Raw genomic sequence first — 19,377 nt, 5'->3', positions numbered from 1 at the left:
TCATGCGCTTAGAGTGCAGCTATTTATTAACAAACTCCATATTCAAACACTCAAACAACTAATTCATAGAGAGGGGTGGAAGTTGAAGCCCCCTTTTTTATCAGTCAATGCATTTGAATGAAGACATGTACACATCAACTCAATTTGTAGTCTAGCTTTCAATACATTTGTAACGACCTTTAACCCCACTGACAATTTGCGTCTGTGTCCATACTTGTTCTATGTAAATATATATTATATTTCTGAATAGTCAGGCTACATAGATATAAACTCCACCGTCTTAGATACGGCAAGCAAACAAAACACGGCGACCACAAATATCCTTACACTATGAGCATGCACTATAAGTTGGGTGCTGTTGGTTGGTGTGGTATGCTGTATTGTCCAATGTTTTTGATAATTCCTGCTATTTCCTCTTATATATATTATCAATCTTTAAATGTCACTTTGAATACCACTGAGTGTTGTCAAATTAAACAGAGACGTCAATTTATATGTAATACCGCTGAGGGAGAACAATAACGAGCTACCGCAAATTTGTTAGGCTCAATTCGAACGAAGTATATTTAAAATTTATAAATGACATGTCAGCCCTGTATAACCATTGCTTGTCCTATTGAGACCGTCTGGCGTAAATTTGTCACATATCTAGAATACATTTATTATGAAATGATATTGCCGTAAATTTGTTTTTGTAAAAAATTTTATACACAATAGACACAAAGCATGGCTGATTTGCTTGATATGACATCTACTAGCAAACCACAATACATCGGATATATCTTTACATTTGTTACAACTCTTAACTAAGCCAATTAAGAAAGGCTTCTGGTCACTCGACTAACGAAAGCTATGGTGTACGGGTCACGGATCCGTTTAAACATACATTCTTATGGAATTCGGACGGGTCCACGTGGGTGTGTTCTCACTCACCACTCATTGTTCAATCTCATTGAGTATCCCGGACGTACATGTTTAACGTATCAATTGACGAACATGAAAAAGGTACTTGTCATTGTTGAAAACGTTAACCATAAAGTCATATTTTTGTGAGATTTTGTTTCATTTCCTAAATATTTTGTCTCCTTTTAACCAGTCGTTTTTCTTTTTTTTTAAATAATAAAAAGATACACTCACCTGTATCTTCGTTCCCCAGTTCTGTAATGGTCCTGAAACTGCGTCATCAAGTTTTATACCACTATCGACCTGCTACCTAGGCAATCAAGTTACCTGAAGAGTTCCATGCATAATAGATGTAGAAACACGGTCCCGTATCGATATTTCACAGTAAACTTTTATAGTTTCCTTATTTTCAAACAATACGGATAGGAAAATCAATCAAACTTTTATTACAGTTCTACCAAAATGGTAAATAATATTGATTTGGAAAGATGTTTTGCGTCAAATATACAATTATCAATTATTAATATAGAACAAAACAGGTAGTTTAATTTAATATAATGGGTTGGTTAAAGTAGTAGGTTTGATCAATATTTGCATTAGACTTTTAATATCAATATTTAAGTAAAATATTTATTCGACACTAGAGGAGGACAAGTTTGTATTGATTGGTCTGTTTTAAAATGTAGATTGTCATGAATATGCATTACTTGGCACTAGATGTTAAGCAAAGAAAAAAATAAGCAACTCATAAATAAAAAACGGCAGGCTTCTGAACTGTACTGGCTCTTCGAGTATAGACATCTATGCATGCCTTTTTGTGCTGAAGTTCTTTTTTTTTTATTATTATTACTAAGAAAATATTTGGACGAGTGCAAAACAATTGAATTTACCGTACCCTGCGGGAAATCCCCCCTTTTCCAGATTACAAAAACAAAGTTGTTTATATGACATTAGTACCACGGTTCTGTCAAAAAATATAAGACTTAGGGGAATATGTCAGAGAGATAACAACCCGACCAAAGAGCAGACAACCGCCGCAAGACTACCAATGGGCCTTCAATGCAGCATATGCATGTTTGTGTTTTAGTTGCTGTACCAGAAACTCATTCAAACATTTGGGTTATCATCATTCAAAGTTGGACAAACTGGGATTTGTTTATCACATGCAAAAAAAACCATCAATGCTCAATGTTTAAAGAGATTGACATAGCCTGCAGAACCTGAAGGATCATTTTCTTTTTTCACTTACAGCCGATTTCATTGAGTGTGTAGCCAAAGGTAATATCTTTAGTTAGCTTGCTTGTTGCTAATAAAAAAAAATGATCTAAAAGAGTTTGAATATTCTGACTTTTTCTAAATGACCATTTAATGAGGTGTGTGAACTTTTCTTATGAAGACTATGAGGCAAAGTGGTATATAGGGTAGAAAAATCAAAAGCACCAATTATGAGTATGCAATTTATCACGTACTTAGAACGAATTTTGACACTGCAAAAGCAATTTATTCCACTATTTTCAAAGGCCTTATTTGAACATTTTTTTTATCAGGTTTTTGATTGTACCAAGTGTACTAGTAAGTAGAATACATAGTCTAGTAGGGAAACGATGGCTTGAAACGAAATAAATCTTTGTTTGTTATGAGTTATGTGCAGCTTCGGACCCAAAAACATGGTTGGAACTTTCATTGTACAATGCATTTGGTTTTGCTTTGAAAAGAATCACAGAGCTGAGTCTATGTACCATATTACATGTATATGAAAGGTTAAGTGGTTGTTAGGACCTAGTCCTTAATTGGGATCCTTGTCAGATATTCCTGGTCATATCGGTTTTCCTTTTTGTCCTATTAAGAATTGTTTTAATTTAATATGTTCGTAGGAGAAACAAGGAACATTATTCTCATACAAAAAATTAAGATAATTCTAAATACACATTAATAAAAAAAATGGAATTTATTACAAAGGACAATCATAAGATATACTTGAATTGTCCTGGGCGTCATTTCTGTGATGGGTATATGTTAATGGAAACATTCTCTGAATACGGGACAAACATATCAGTAGTGGTAGACCCCAATGTCCAATGATCTTCAATACTGAATATTGACTGTAAAAAAATGCTAATATTCCAACTTTCAATAACAGTTAACAGCAAATACATGACATACATTATCTCAATAACAGATAACAAAAAAGATAAAATCCCCAAAACAGCTAACAAAGAATAAGACAATAACAGATAACAGCAAATATATTTTCAAAATAACAGATAACAAAGAATTAAATTGACCCATAACAGCATAACAGATAAACCCCTTGCCCCCCCCTCTTTATAAACTGATATTGATACCATAGACTCAGTTATATTTCAGTATTATTCTAGATTTTCATATATTTACTTAAAACACACAATATAAGATATTTATATATATAAATGTATATGCACAAACTACTGTAAAAGATTAGTATCTGATGAAACGGTATGGTGGTCTCTCAAATCAAAAGCTTCTTCAATATACATACAAATAGATTTTTATTCCTTTTCAGACATAGGATTTAACATTTCGGTAAAATTTTCATCCAAATTATTTGAATTAATATCATTAATTTTATATTTAGATCTAATTTTGTTATATTGCGGACATTCAATCAAGAAATGAATCTCATTTTCAATTTTTCCTGTGCAAAATTTACAAAATCTCATTAGATGGTACTTTTGGTCTTACCTCCCAGCTAATGAGTGTCACTTATTCTTAATTTAGTGAGTTTTTTCTAAGGTATTTAATAGGTTTTTATTATTGGATGGAATTTTTTCAAGTTGGAATTTTATTAATTGTAAATATCCACATTTCATTAAAATTTAAATGTTTTAAATCAAAAACAAATGTTTGATGCCAAAAGCAGTGGCGGATCCAGAGGGGGGTCCGGGTGTTGGACGATCAATGCATTTGAATGGGAACATATAGTTGGAACCCCCCCCCCCCCCCTTTATCCTGGGTTGGGAACTTTCTTTTTTAAAATGGCTGGATCCGCCCCTGAAAAGTTGGACCTGAACGGAAAAATGAAAAGACCTGAACTGATGACCTGAAAATCTATGGTTGGACTAATTCTAACTTCAATAACTTTTTTAATATTTAGTGGATATCTTTCAACTTTTGATTTTGTTAGACAAAAAATTCAATGTAATGACAGAGACATAATTGTATTATATGTCTCTGGTGATGATAATATATATAAAAAAAAAAAAAAAAAAAAGTATATGAACAAAATCTTTGGGGTGTCAAAACTTGGACCTGAACGGAAAACTAAAAATCTGAATTAATGAGCCTAAAATTACCGTCTAATATTTTTTTTAAAACGAAATTAATAAACACAGACGAAAAATATGGTTGATAACTTTTCATGTTCGATGTCTTTTGGTCTCTTTTGGGGATCTGTCTCATCATTGGGACCACACCACATCTTCTTTCTAATTCTTATTGACGGAAGATACTGTAGTTAATATGATATGCACATTTAAACTGATACAAGTAAAAAGGAAGGGAGATACCAAAGAAAATCAAAACTCGCATGTCAAGACTCATAATTCAAAGAGACATGACATAGGGTCTACCATAGAGATAAATAATTCAGAAAAGGGTTTGGTGTTTTTAAACTATGATACAATCTTTTAATCAAAGTACAGACGTACTGTTAACTCGGATTATATCCTAAGATATGATGTCTGTCAAATAAATCATAAAGATTTCCATCATCTGGAAAATTACTATTTTTTAAAAGTGTTGGAAACCTTTATGATTTATTTGACAGACATCATAACTGAAGGAACACTAAACACGGAGAGTTCCTTTAAACAGTGGCGGATCCAGACTGACTTTAGTTAGTTAAAGATCCAGAACTTCAGTTTTGTAAATCACTAATCATGGCTTCAGTTATTCCCTATATATTCAACGATTTTTTTCGCAGAGTCCCCCTGGATCCGCCTTTGTCTTAATAAATGGCAACATCATGGCAAAACTGTCTGAAACAAATCATACGAATGTAAAACAACTGTCACATTCCTGACTTGTACAGTAGAAATAAACAAATTCACTATTATGTTCCATGTTTAAGAAACATTTTGGATATTTTCTGATTTTTTGCTGCAAGATATATGAAATTGAATTGAGAGAGAAAATCAAAAAAATGAACCATGATTTCGTCTACTCTGTTCACAATTGTCAGTTTTAATAGTCATTCATTCTTAACCAGTTTTTCTTCTTGGACTTTCATCCTGCAAAACATCAAATATAAACTTTTTATGAAATTTTGTATCTAGAATATATTAGCTATAAGATGTATTTTCGATGCAATTAAGTTTGAAACTCTTTCAGCTATGTCTGTTTGTTTTGTTCACACATCATTGTAAATATATTGAAATATTTGCGACTGTCATTCAAAATATTGTAGCTGATTACATCAACCATTTTTTTTTACATGAGATAATGCATGTACAAAGTCAGGAATATGACAGTTGCTATCCATTTGTTGATGTGTTTGAGCTTTTCATATTGGTATTGAGTAGGAACTTTCCTTTTGAGTTTTCCTCGCAGTATTTTCTCATTTAAATGAACTTTAAGTTTATATTCATGAGGAAGGAAGTAACGGCCATCTAGCCACTATAATAGAGACGGATATTATCAGAGAGACATTGAAATTAGAAGGAAAAAAAAACTTTTTATTGAAAACTAAGCATCACATCTAACTAGTTTTGACTTTTATTAATCTTTACTTACTGTAAGAAAAGGTTATTATCGTCACACCATTTCTTAAAACAATGACTTGCTATTTTCAAGCTTTCTCTGTCACTTTTCTTGCAATACAGTCTAACGATTTGCTCAGAAAACACATTAGGCAACATCAGTGATACCTGTGAATTGGAAAATGTATGACCTTAACAAGAAAATAGCCACGCATTTATATTGAAACTGTAAGTATAGCTTTAATAGAAAAAAATCAAATTTGTTTAGATACTTGGTTTATTTTTAAAAAAACATACAAACTTATTTTTTTACAAAAATATAATGTCAAGTGGAAATAAACACAAATAACTCGTTTATATAAATTTGATCAAACATTTGTTCATTAATTGCGAATCGTTAATTTAAATAGTTTAAACTTAATCAATATGAATATAAACGGGTAATACTTTAAAATGGTGTCATTTTTTAAATAATACACCTAAATGGTATGTCTAACATCAACTATCTGTTTTCGATGTTCATTTGCATTATTCATATTAATGTGTAAAACATTGAAACTCTGCTGGAATAATTACCTTTACATTTGTAGTAATTTGTTTCGAAATTCTATAATCACCAAGCAAAATATTAACAAAAAAAGATTTTTGAAACTGCTTGGCCCTAAAATATTTTGAAAAATGTGTTTGAACTTTGTATGTGATAAGATATAACACCAATACTAAAGTGGATTTCACCTTATTCATGTTATTTAAGATTTTGCCTTCGTGCATACCTGATTTTTGACAATACGAACTGGTTTTGTCACATCTCGTTTATTATAAAATCTGACATTGGTCATGGGGTTTTGAGATTTACTTCCGTAATCAAGGTACACTAACTGGAAAAGAAAAGTGCACAGCATCATCAAATTTATGAAATTACATTTAAGGAACTCATTTTGTTTTGTAATTAAAACAAACCGAAGAAATACATAGATTCATTTGTTATGATGGTAATAAAACTTATTCTTCAGAGGTGTCACCTGTCATATATATGTTCTTAAGTTTCTACGCATATTTTTGCATGCCAACTTTAAAATGTTTAGGTCCAACCGTTCTTTCCTGCTGCAAGGAAATACAGAAAAGTGTGTCGGACGTACGAAATAACTAAATTATGTTTTTAGATTCCACAAAACTTCCTCGAGTACTTGTTCAAACCAAGAGACTGTTTGCTGCTGGAAAATATACTTTTCAACAATCAAAATGTCTTCCCTTAACGTTCCACGTCGATACGGCCCCAAGTCGATCCGGCCCCATAATAAAATATGAATAAACAATATTGATTTTGAAGGAATTTGTGACAAATTTTAACAGTATAAATGGAAATTGCAAAAAGTGTCGGGGTGACAAGAGGTAAGTGAAGTATTGGAGTACCAGTTAAAGAACTATTTTAAATTGATACGAACATGAGTGTTATTGTGTCTGTTTGTATAGCAGCTTCAACATATTTTAAGATATGAAGGTTTTTTTTTCCATGTTAAGTTGGAATGTCATGGCGATTTTTATTTCATTTGGTTCATTCACAGAAAAGCTAAATAAATATTTACAGTCCAATGGAACCTATAAAATTTAACTCATCATAATGACTTGTTTAATCAAACCATTAATATTGGTTTCTTAATTCAAGAATTGTCTGATGATTGTGAATTAAGGTAATGCCACTTGTAATGACTTAATTCAGTCAAATCCTGATTAATTAAAGTTACGTAATCAATTTCAATTTCAATTCTTTATTACTTTAAGCACATTATGCTTATCAGTGCAATTAATACATTTTTATAACACAATAATCAACAAGGTCTCTATAGTTGCCGAGGTCTAAGATGTTGGTCACATACCATACAAGGAAAAGCCATTGTCACTGTGATATAAAAAATCAACTGCATTCTGTCTTCTCTTTATAGAAAGGATTCGGCAAATCAAACATCATTTCTCAATTTAAGAAAGGAGTACGTCCGGTACGGGCCGATTTGGGTCTAAAATTCCAAGTTCTTCTATTCAAGCTCCAATATGAAAAATCTATCAAATATGTTAAAAAACGTCACTTTTCATATTGTTTTTTTGTCAAAAATGAAAGTGGCCTGATACGGTGCTTTTTGTCCGCAATTCGCTTTTTGTCCGCTTTTGCTTTTTGTCCGATAATTTTGCTTTTTGTCCGAAACTTTTGCTTTTTGTCCGTTGCTTTTTGTCCGTTTTGCCTTTTGTCCGATTATTTTGCTTTTTGTCCGTTGCTTTTTGTCCGTTTTGCCTTTTGTCCGATTATTTTGCTTTTTGTCCGTTGCTTTTTGTCCGTTTTGCTTTTTGTCCGATAATTTTGCTTTATGTCCGATATAAAATGTGTATATTTTTGGCAGGTTTCATTTTGAACTTCAAAATATCATGTCCTTTAAGGAGTTAAATACAGGCCATACTCACATTATAAATCATTTGTACATGAAATTTCATGTCTTTTACAATATATCGCATTACCTCTAAAATGACTCGAAGCACTAATATCCTAGAGCCGTAGGTGTTGGTCAACAGAGGGCAAGGGGAATACTCTTGTATATTCCTAAGTCTAAAAAACAACTATTGAAAGCTGGCTAAACTAAGACATACTCCAGGTAGGCCATTATACCAGAAGTAGAGGTAGTCAAACCCTTATAAATGGCTTATAGCACTTATGTCCTGGATCTACACGAGTTTATCAGCAACGAATTAAAAGGGGCATGAGTTTCGTCGGTATATCACGAAGTAAAAATAAACCTCATTATTGCCAGCTCTTCAAACTAAGAGATTCTCCACGTTGGCCATTATACCAGAGGTATAGGTAGGCAGTGCCTCTTAAATGGTCCATGGGCCATGGCACTTATGTCCTCGACCCGTACGAGTTGGTCAGAAGAGGGTAAGGGGAATACTCTAGTATATCACACAGTCCACCAAAAATAGTGACGGCTGCCCAAACTAAGACATTTTTAGGTGCGCCCTTATACTAGATGTTGGAGTAGTCATTCTCTTAAAAATGGCTCATAGCAAGCACCTATGCTATAGACCCGAACGAGTTTGTCAACAATGAGTTAAAAGGGGGATGAATTAGCCCGATATATAACGAAGTTGAAATAAACTGTTGCCCGCTGGCTAAACTAAGAAATTATCCACGCGGGCCATAATATGAGAGGTAGAGGAAGGGATTGCCTCTATAAAATGACCATGAGCATGTATGACCTAGACCCGTACGAGTTAGTCAGCAAAGTGTAAGGTTGGTACCCTAGTATATAATAAAGTCGAACTAAACTATTGCTGGATGGCTAAGAGATTCTCCGCGTGGGCCATGATACCAGAGGTAGAGGTTGTCATTGCCTCTAAAATGGCCTAAATCACTTATTCCCTAGAGAAGTACGCGGTATCATCAAAGGGTTTAAAAGGGAGTTGGAACCTCTGTTTACAAAGAAGTCGAAATAAATTATTGCCGGCTTGCTTAAGTACGAAATTCTCCAAGTTGGCCATTAATCCTAGGTTAAATGTTTGCATTGCCTTTTAAATGGCTGATAAAACTAACGCCCTAGACCTGTACGAGTTTGTCAGCAAAAGGTTAAAGGGGGGATGCGATGCCTCTTTTTACAACGAAAATATAAATTAAGCCGACTGGCCTAACTAAGAGATTCTATACGCGGGGCATTATATCAGAGGATGAGGTAGGCATTACCTCTAACATAGCCATAACACGTATGTCCCAGACCCGTGTAAGCTAATCAGCAAAGGGTAAGGGGGGTACCTAAGCATATCACAAAGTCGAAATAAACTATTGCTGGCTGGCTAAACGAAGAGATTCTCCACATGGGCCATGATACCAGAGGTAGAAGTGGCAATAGCCTCAAAAATGGCAACTTATGCCGTTGACCCGTACCAGTGCTTCAGCAAAGTGTTAAAAGGGGGAGGTGGTATCTATGTTTACAACGAAGTCGAACTGAATTATTGCAGACTGGCCAAACAAAGAAATTCTCCACATAGGCCATTATAACAAAGGCAGTGGTGGACATTGCATCTAAAATGGCCCATACTTCTTATTCCATTGATCTGTACGAGTTTGTCAGCAAAGGGTAAGGAGGGTACCCTGGTATATAACAAAGTCGAAATAAACTATTGCCGGATGGCCAAAAATAAAAGATGATCCACGTTTATCATGATACCAGAGGTAGAGGTGGACCTTGCCTTTAAAATGGTTTATAGCACTTATGCCAGTAAAATGAAAGGAGGGTATTATAGTATATCGCAAAGTCGTTATGAAATATTGCCGGCTGTTCAAACTAAGAGATTCACCACATGGGCCATGCTACCAGAGGTATAGGTGGTCATTGCCTTTAAAATAGCCTATAGCACTTATATGGCATATACCCGTACGAGTTTGTCAGTAAAGAGCTTAAATGAGGAGGTGGTACCTCTGTTCACATTAAAGTCAAAATAGCTTTAGCCGGTAGGCCAAACTCCGGGATTCTCTACGTGGATCATTATACCAGAGGTAGAGGTTTATTTCGACTTCGTTGTAAACAAAGGTAACACCTTTTATTTTTAACCCCTTGCAGACAAAATCGTACAGGTCTTTGGAATTAGTGTTATATGCCATTTTAAAGGCAATTACCATATCTATCTCTGGTAAAATGGCCTACGTGGAGAACCTCTTAGTTTGGCCAGCCGGCAATACTTTATTTCGACTTTGTTGTAAACAAAAGTACCATCTCCCCCTTTTGATTCATTATTGTCAAACTCGTACGGGTCTAGGGCATAAGTGCTATAAGAAATTTGTATGGCAATGCCCTCCTCTATCTCTGGTAAAATGGCTACGTAGAGAATCTTTTAGTTTGGCCAGCCGGCAATTATAAAAGTGTATTTCGACTTCGTTGCAAACAGAGGTACCACCTTACCCTTTTAATTCATTGTTGTCAAACTCGTACGGGTCTTGGGTCTAAGTATTCTGTGCCTTTTTTAAGGCAATGCCTACCTCTACCTCTGGCATCATACCCCACGTAGAGAATCTCTTGGCCAGCCGGCAAATGTTTATTTCGACTTTTTTATATACCAAGGTACTTCCCTAACCCTTTGCTGACTTACTCGCTGGCTTATCCCTTATTGTAAGTAAGTAATTAAATTGAATTAAATTGGATTAAAAAATTACAGACAGTTTACCCTCTCGGTCTAAATGATAATATAATGGGAATTGGTAATATATCTAGAACCAATTCCGTTAACATTTTGGATATTGTTTCTAAAACTGTTCGTAAAAACCGTTCTCACGGTTGTAGAACAAATCGCAATCAAAGAAAATTTCGGGCCAATCATACCAATATTTCGGACCTAATTTCTATTTCAAAAAACAACGGCAGACATTATCTGTTAACAAAACTCTGTTCGTTACCGGTTAATAAGTTAAATAAAATTTTGGAGGATTGCAACACAATTTCATATAGCAGTCCTAAGTATGAAATTGTTCAAATTATTATGGCATATTGTTATTCTAAATTATTTCCCAAAATTGATCGCCCTGAAGATCATAAAAAACATTTTATTAAAATTAAGTATGTCAATAAAGGCTTTGATTTTGTAAATATTGCCGGTATATTTAACGACCATTCTGTTAAAGAACAAATTCCTGGATATTTTGACAATACTGAGCTACCTCTTATTTGTTATATTTATAAGAAATCTACCCGGAAATTTGTGTTTAATTATAGTCAATTGTGTAAAGATGTTAATATCAGTGAAAATACACCTACTTCATGTAATTGCAGTAATTCCGAATATATTTATGGACCCATTTCCCATGTTATAACAGGAGATCTTAACATCGTTCAAGACCGAGAGTTAAAATCATTTCTCAGTAAAGGACCTAAATATCGTCCCCCGTCAATTATTAATTGGAATGAGTGTCGTAATATCATCCACGACTCACTTCATACTTACTGTATGAAATGGATAAAACGGGAAAAAGCTGACAAAAAATCTTTGGACTCTTTTTTTAATTCAGTAATGAAGATAGTTGATATACGTATTCAACATTTTAAAGAACATTTTACTATTAACAATAACCACAATAAACCTATTTCTCGTATCAAACATAAACTAAAAGAACTAGCCAAGGAATTTGTTTTTGTCCCGGCCGATAAAGCTGCTAATAATATTATTATTGTTTGACGTAAATTTTACATCGAGGTTCTGAAAAAGGAAATCACCAATTCACCAACATTCCAACTGACTCCATTTTCAGAAAACGAAATCTGTAACAAACATAAACTTTTAGCCACCGCTTTACAAGCAGAGCCAAATACAATGAAAGTTCCAACTATGTATTGGCTTCCGAAGCTACACAAAACCCCTTACAAATATAGATTTATTTCGTCTTCAAGCCATTGTTCAACTACTAAATTGTCTATTATTCTTACCAGCACACTTGGTACAATTAAAAACCTTATAATAAATTGTTCAAATAAGGCCTTCGAAAATAGTGGAATAAATTACTTTTGGAGTGTCAAGAACTCGTTGGAAGTACTTGATAAATTGCATGCTTATATTGGTGATTTTGAATCTGTTCAAAGTTTTGATTTTTCTACCCTGTATACCACATTGCCTCACATTCTCATTAAGAAAAAATTCACACACCTAATTAAATGGGCATTCAAAAAATCAGAATGTGAATATATATGTTCAAACTCTTTTAGGTCATTTTTTAGTAGCAATAAACAAAAAAACTATGTTAATTGGACATGCTTTGATACTATATATGCCCTTGAATTTTTACTAGATAACATTTTTGTTCGCTTTGGGGATTCCGTATATCGTCAGATTATCGGAATTCCAATGGGGACTAACTGTGCACCACTTATTGCGGACCTCTTTTTGTATTGTTACGAGTTACAATTTATGACAAAAATAAGCAAAGACCCATCAAAACAACATCTGATAAACAAATTTAATAATACTTTTAGATATTTGGATGATATTTTGGCTCTCAATAATGACGACTTCAGTATGTATATTAATGAAATTTATCCTGGTGAACTCACTTTAAATAAAGCTAATACTAACAATGACCACTGCCCTTTCCTCGATCTTGATATCTATATCACTAACGGAAAGCTGAATACTAAAATTTATGATAAAAGGGATGATTTTTCATTTCCTATCGTTAATTATCCGTTTTTAGATGGTGACGTTCCCTTGTCACCATCTTACGGTGTTTATATATCTCAACTTGTACGATTCGCTCGTGTATGTAACAATGTTTTAGATTTTAACGAGAGAAATTTATGTATTACTGAAAAATTATTACACCAGGGTTTTCGATATCACAAACTAGTCAAAACATTTACTAAATTTTATCATCGGTATAAAGACATCATTCGAAAATATAGCTCAACATGCAGACTTTTTATACGTTCAGGTATTTCACATCCAATTTTTTATGGAAATATTCTTTATAAAGCACAAAGGTGTCAGTATTCACCTCATAAACTTACAAAACCTTTGAATAGACTTATTAAGAAGGGATATAATTACGATACTGTTGTCAAGTCATTAAAGATTGCATATTTTGGAGTTAATATTGAGTCACTGATAAGGTCTTTGCGTCGGAACTAAACACATTTATTCTAAAAACAGTTGTTGGCATGACACGGGTTATGTTCTTCTCATATATGTTATGATGGTATGATACTAAACCCCTTACGGGAAGGATTGTGCCTGATGTTCATATGATGAAATCATAATCTTTCAGTCAGTTTAATTGAAGTCTGGAGCTGGCATGTCAGTTAACTGCTAGTAGTCTGTTGTTATTTATGTATTATTGTCATTTTGTTTATTTTCTTTGGTTACATCTTCTGACATCAGACTCGGACTTCTCTTGAACTGAATTTTAATGTGCGTATTGTTATGCTTTTACTTTTCTACACTGGTTAGAGGTATAGGGGGAGGGTTGAGATCTCACAAACATGTTTAACCCCGCCGCATTTTTGCGCCTGTCCCAAGTCAGGAGCCTCTGGCCTTTGTTAGTCTTGTATTATTTAAATTTTAGTTTCTTGTGTACAATTTGGAAATTAGTATGGCGTTCATTATCACTGAACTAGTATATATTTGTTTAGGGGCCAGCTGAAGGACGCCTCCGGGTGCGGGAATTTCTCGCTACATTGAAGACCTGTTGGTGACCTTCTGCTGTTGTATTTTTTATTTTGGTCGGGTTGTTGTCTCTTTGACACATTCCCCATTTCCATTCTCAATTTTAAGGTCAATAAATATAAGACTATATGCCAGGTCTTTCTGACAACCAATTACAAACAAATTGGGGTTTATCTAATGGGGCTTTTCCCAGGATGCAATTGCTCGTAGACTGTATAAAGTTGACCAAATAATCCACAAATTCCGCAAAAGGATCTTTTAATTATAGGCCATGTCCATTTAGACATTAAGCAACAAAAGCCCAGCATGACCGATGCATTTGTCTTTAACATCTTCGATATTGATTCCGCGTGGCCTTCCAATTGACATGAGTGTCCATTGGTGTTCATTGTTAAACCTTTGGAGCTATATCAGTTTGTGTGGAAATTAAAAGCACGATGACCTTCCCTTGGTGATAACAACATGACCAACAACCATATCGTGTGTTACCAAAAGCCGTCATGATCAGCGATAGTCACACCGACAATTTACTACCTTCGTGGACAAAAGCCTGGCTTTTCGCTGGATCCTAATTAACATCTAGTGTTTTCACTACCATTTGCTGTAGAGATTTAGTTGCACAACATAACAGAAACATTCTTTGTAAATACTCTATGTTGATACTTTGACATTTGGATGGTTCATATACCAATTTTAGCCGAAAAATGATAATGAAACATTTCTGTTTAATATCGATCTATTGTTGGAATTGTAAATTTTCATATTCAATTTTTGTTTGTTTAAAGATTACCATTTTAAATAAAGATTTTATTTTTTTAAAAAGCAAGTGTTAGACTTGTGCTTTTATTGCCACTCAGTTCATATAACCTGTCATTTTAGTCGAGCCTGTAACTTTTGTTGCAGAAAGCTCGACATGTGAATAGTGATCCGGCGGCGGCGGCGGCGGCGTAAGTTAACTTCTGAAAAACGTTAATATTTTAGAAAGTGGAAGAATTGGATGCTTCATACTCTGTATATAGATGCCTCATGTTACGAAGTTTCTGTCAGTCACATGTCCAATGTCATTGACCTCATTTTCATGGTTCAGTGATCACTTGAAAAAAAAAGTTCAGATTTTTTGTAATGTTGAATTCTCTCTTATTATAAGTAATAGGATAACTATATTTGGTATGTGCGTACCTTGCAAGGTACTCATGCCCGTCAGACAGTTTTCACTTGACCTCGACTTCATTTCGTGGATCAGTGAACAAAGGTTAGAATACGTTTCGGTGGTCAAGTCCACATCTCAGATACTATAAGCAACAGGGCTAGTATATTCGGTGTATGGAAGGACTGTAAGGTGTACATGTCCAACTGGCAGGTGTCATCTGACCTTGACCTTATTTTCACGCTTCAGTGGTTATAGTTAAATTTTTCTGTCTAGGTCTGTTTTTCTCATACTTTATGCAATGAGTCTACCATATTTGTAAGGTGTACATGTCTAGCGGGAAGATATCATCTGACCTTGACGTCATTTTCATGGTTCAGTGGTCAAAGTTCAGTTTTTGAGTTTTGGTCTTTTTATCTAATATTATATGCCAAAGGTCACTATATTTGGTGCATGAAAATATCTTATGATCTATATATAAGTCTCCCAGGTTTTATTTGACCATGACCTCAATTTCACGGTTCATTGCACAGTGTTAAGTTTTTGTGTTTTGGTCTGTTTTTCTTAAACTATAAGTAATAGGTCAAGTATATTTGTTGTATCGAAGAATTGTTAGATGTTCATGTCTGCCTGGTATGGTTCGTCTGACCTTTACCTCATTTTCATAATTCATTTGGTCTTTGTTTAGCTATCTTGGTTAATGTTAAGTTTATGTGGCAGTTGTAATAAATCTTTATACTTAGGGCTATCAACATAATATTAATGATGAGTAAAGTAGGCGAGACATTTCAGTGTGTGTACTCTTGTTTAAATGTGCTTATTTATCCGAGTCCTGGACTGCATTCCAGAGGCTTTCATTCGTTTACTTTTGTGTAAATTTTATACAGATCAGTATATTTTCAAATGTTTTACCAATATTTTAGCTGCATGTAACATCTTGAACACTCAGAACAGCAAAACAAAATTTAGATTTCAGAAATAAATAGCCTTTAGTCATCGACGAATAGCCGATGATTTCAAGAGTTGTTTCCGTTAACGGATGATTCCTTTTTTTTTGTGCAATACTTGCTCTTTCGGAGGCTCGAGGGTAATTTCATTACAAATTTTATCATTTTTGTTTTCATTACAAATTTTATTTATTACACTATTAGTTATAACTTTATGAATTGGCTCAAAAATCAACCCAAAAAATCGAATGATTTTGGCCTCAGATTTATTTTTCAAATGTTTTAAATTATATCACTGTAAAAGCTCCAAATTGTCTCCCTTTAGTGCAATAATGACATTTTGTTTTGGCATTAGAATTAATATGTCTTTTTCAACTCATCGGTGACCTATAGATATTTTTCAAAATGCTTTACGTAAACTAAACAGTTGTAAAATTAAATCGATTTCTGTAATTTAGTTCTTTTTTTATTTCGATATATATATCTCTCTATTTCTCCTATTAGTTCAACTTAAAAAAAGTACCTTAACAAAAATGGTTGCTTCTTTCGAGGGCAGATTGTGAGCATAAGTGAACAATAACCCCATGTTTTTATTTGATTTTGCTATTTAGTATATGATAAAAGTTCATCTATAGAAAAACAATCAAAATCCTACATGTATATTTAAAAAAATAATGGATTAATACCCTCCAGTCCCCTTAACGACAAAAAAAATAAATAGAACATTACGTTTGAGTATCACCTACAGTATTTTACAACCTCTATTGATGATACAATATATGTATTTCTGCTGTTGTTTTATATAAGTTATTGTCCTGAATAAACATCTTTATGCGTTTTTGCGTTTGTGCGTTTCAGTTTTTATTGTGAAATTTCTTCAATCAGCCAAGACAAACTTTAAATTTCGCCTTAACGATGTTTTCGCGAGAAATCCATGTATTATTATCGAATTACTTCAAATTTAATCATTGTCTAGTGCCCTAAAATGAGATTTTCCGAGACGCTGGGTTTGAAATGGGATACCCTATTTAATTTAAACAATATTTGCAATCTTTTCAAAGAGATGCAGATGGGAATTTTCGTTCCTTATGAAAGTGTTCGCAAGGAGTTAAATTATAAACTCCTTATAGGATTATCAAAAAGCAACTATTAAGGACCCCCTTGGAATAAAGATCTTCAAAGACAACGTGTTCGAGAGTTTGAGTTTAATACATGACTTTTTAAAACTTAATGGACGGAGCAGGATTATCTTACTCTTCCAGTTAAACATCATACATCATCACAGTTGCATTGGTTCTTGTTGCTCAGATTTTAAATTTCAATGATTTCGTCCGAGACCACAATTGTCGTCCCTTGATTTTCGTTATTAGTCCCTAGTGATAACAGTGGCTTACTTGCAAATAATTTTTACACCCCTTCCAAATTTATTTCTCCTTGATTAATGCCTCAAATTGTAAGTAGGGGGGGGGGGGGGGGGGGTGAAATTACACTGTCAAAAAATTTGGGTCCAGAATTTTACAGGAAAGTAGTGATTTGGTCCAGCTGAAAAAGGTTAAAAATTAGCACTTAGGAAGCTGTCAAAAGATTTCAAGACACCCTAAACACAAAATTGTCCATATTTTGAGTTAGACGCGATGAAGTTTTCTATAACTTTGATATAATTTGTCCCAAAATTAGTACAACACACTGTAAAAGTTTCATTGAGAAAGCGCAGGTGGGATTTTTTTAATTTTCATTTATGTTCTAAAAGAAATGCACTACGAATTAATTGTGTTCTCGGACCATTTGTTTTGTGGACTGTTGTGTATCTTGTTGTTTTGCATTCAGCTGCGGCTTTGTTGGTTTGTTTCAACCCTTTTTAGTGTGATTATCCTTTGGTACACTTTGCCTCTCTCTTATATATGATATCGCAATAATTATCGCAATTATTATATATATGTAATATGATTTATATGGATACAATATTGAATTAAAATAGACATAATAATTAGATGAGTGAAAAAAAGAAAATGAAGTAATAATTGTACGTGTGAGGAGTTGGCATTCTTATAAAAAAGAAGATGTGGTATTATTGCAAATGAGACAACTATCCACAAAAGACCAAAATGACACAGACATTAACAGCATTAGGTCACCGTACGGCCTTCAACAAATAGGAAAGCCCATACAGCATAATCAGCTATAAAAGGCCCCGATAAGACAATGTAAAACAATTCAAACGAGAAAACTAACGGCCTTATTTATGTCAAAAAAATAAATGAAAAAACAAATATGTAACACATAAACAAACGACAACCACTGAATATACAGGCTCCTGACTTGGTACAGGCACATACATGAATAATGTGGCGAGGTTAAAGTCTTTTACACTAGAAATTTTTTAGATCTTGTTATATAGACTAATTCTTATTCATTCTGGTCGTAAGTTAGCCTGTCATCCTCAAACGTGTGAGCAATGGTGTACGTACACCAATTTGTAGAATACATGGGATATTCAAAGACTTAAACGAACGTTAAGTCTCAGAGGCATGACTTTTTATTAGTTGTTAGTGGCTTTGAAATAGCTGTCAGATAACTGCGAGTACTCTCAGATCTGTTCTTTGTGTCTTTTTGTGTCGGGATGTATAAGTACCCGGCCACGTCCACTTGTATTTGTGTCTATCTGATGAGTTAAGCCTTTTTCAACTGATTTTTATAGTTCGTTCTTATGTTGTACTATTATACCACTGTCCCAGGTTAGGAGGAGGGTTGGGATCCCGCTAATATGTTTAACTCCGGCACATTATTTAAATCTGTGCCTGTCCCAAGTCAGGAGCCTGTAATTCAGTGGTTGTCGTTTGTTTATGTGTTACATATTTGTTTTGCGTTCATTTTTTTACTTAAATAAGGCCGTTAGTTTTCTCGTTTGAATTGTTTTACATTGTCTTATCGGGGCGTTTTATAGCTGACTATGCGGTATGGGCTTTGCTCATTGTTGAAGGTCGTACGGTGACCTATAGTTCTTAATGTTTGTGTCATTTTGGTCTTTTGTGGATAGTTGTCTCATTGGCAATCATACCACATCTTCTTTTTTATATGCTCGAAACTTTAGAATAGTTTAGAAATTATTTATCAAATCAAATAATCTTTGAGTGATGGTTTCGTTATTGAAATTCTAAATTGATGTTTAACCGCGCTAAATATTATATATGATAATCATACGAATAAGTCAGGAACGGAGTTTCAATCTGCAATTCAATAGTTGTTGTTTGTTTCTGTATTTGTTTGTCGTATAGTGTTTTGTAAATCAATGGTTTTCTCGTTTGAATAGTTTTATCATTATGTTAACTGGTGTCGGCGTTTGCTACATGTGGAAGTGCACACATTTACGACATGTTATTGCTTAAACGCACAGTTTCTTCTTCCCGCTAATAATATATAGTCACCATTTGCACTTATATGCGAATGGCCGATTGACAGT

At 33.8% G+C, this 19,377-nt stretch overlaps 1 protein-coding gene across 1 annotated transcript in view; it reads right to left on the bottom strand.

Moving 5' to 3' along the window:
* Positions 1–4,824: 4,824 nt before the first annotated feature.
* The window catches only part of LOC134721530 (deoxynucleoside triphosphate triphosphohydrolase SAMHD1-like), a 59,523-nt gene continuing 44,970 nt past the window's right edge, over positions 4,825–19,377 (bottom strand). The window contains exons 15-17 of the mRNA XM_063584612.1: positions 6,413–6,517; positions 5,674–5,807; positions 4,825–5,171 (exon numbers count right to left, since the gene is read on the bottom strand). Coding sequence (XP_063440682.1) covers positions 5,132–5,171; positions 5,674–5,807; positions 6,413–6,517 — 279 coding nt within the window. The 3' untranslated portion in view covers positions 4,825–5,131. The remainder of the gene's footprint in view (positions 5,172–5,673; positions 5,808–6,412; positions 6,518–19,377) is intronic.

The sequence above is a fragment of the Mytilus trossulus genome, chromosome 6, assembly GCF_036588685.1.
Source record: "Mytilus trossulus isolate FHL-02 chromosome 6, PNRI_Mtr1.1.1.hap1, whole genome shotgun sequence".
NCBI classification, from domain to species: domain Eukaryota; kingdom Metazoa; phylum Mollusca; class Bivalvia; order Mytilida; family Mytilidae; genus Mytilus; species Mytilus trossulus.
The sequence above is the reverse complement of the archived record's forward strand: the minus strand, read 5'-3'. Positions and strand labels throughout refer to the sequence as shown.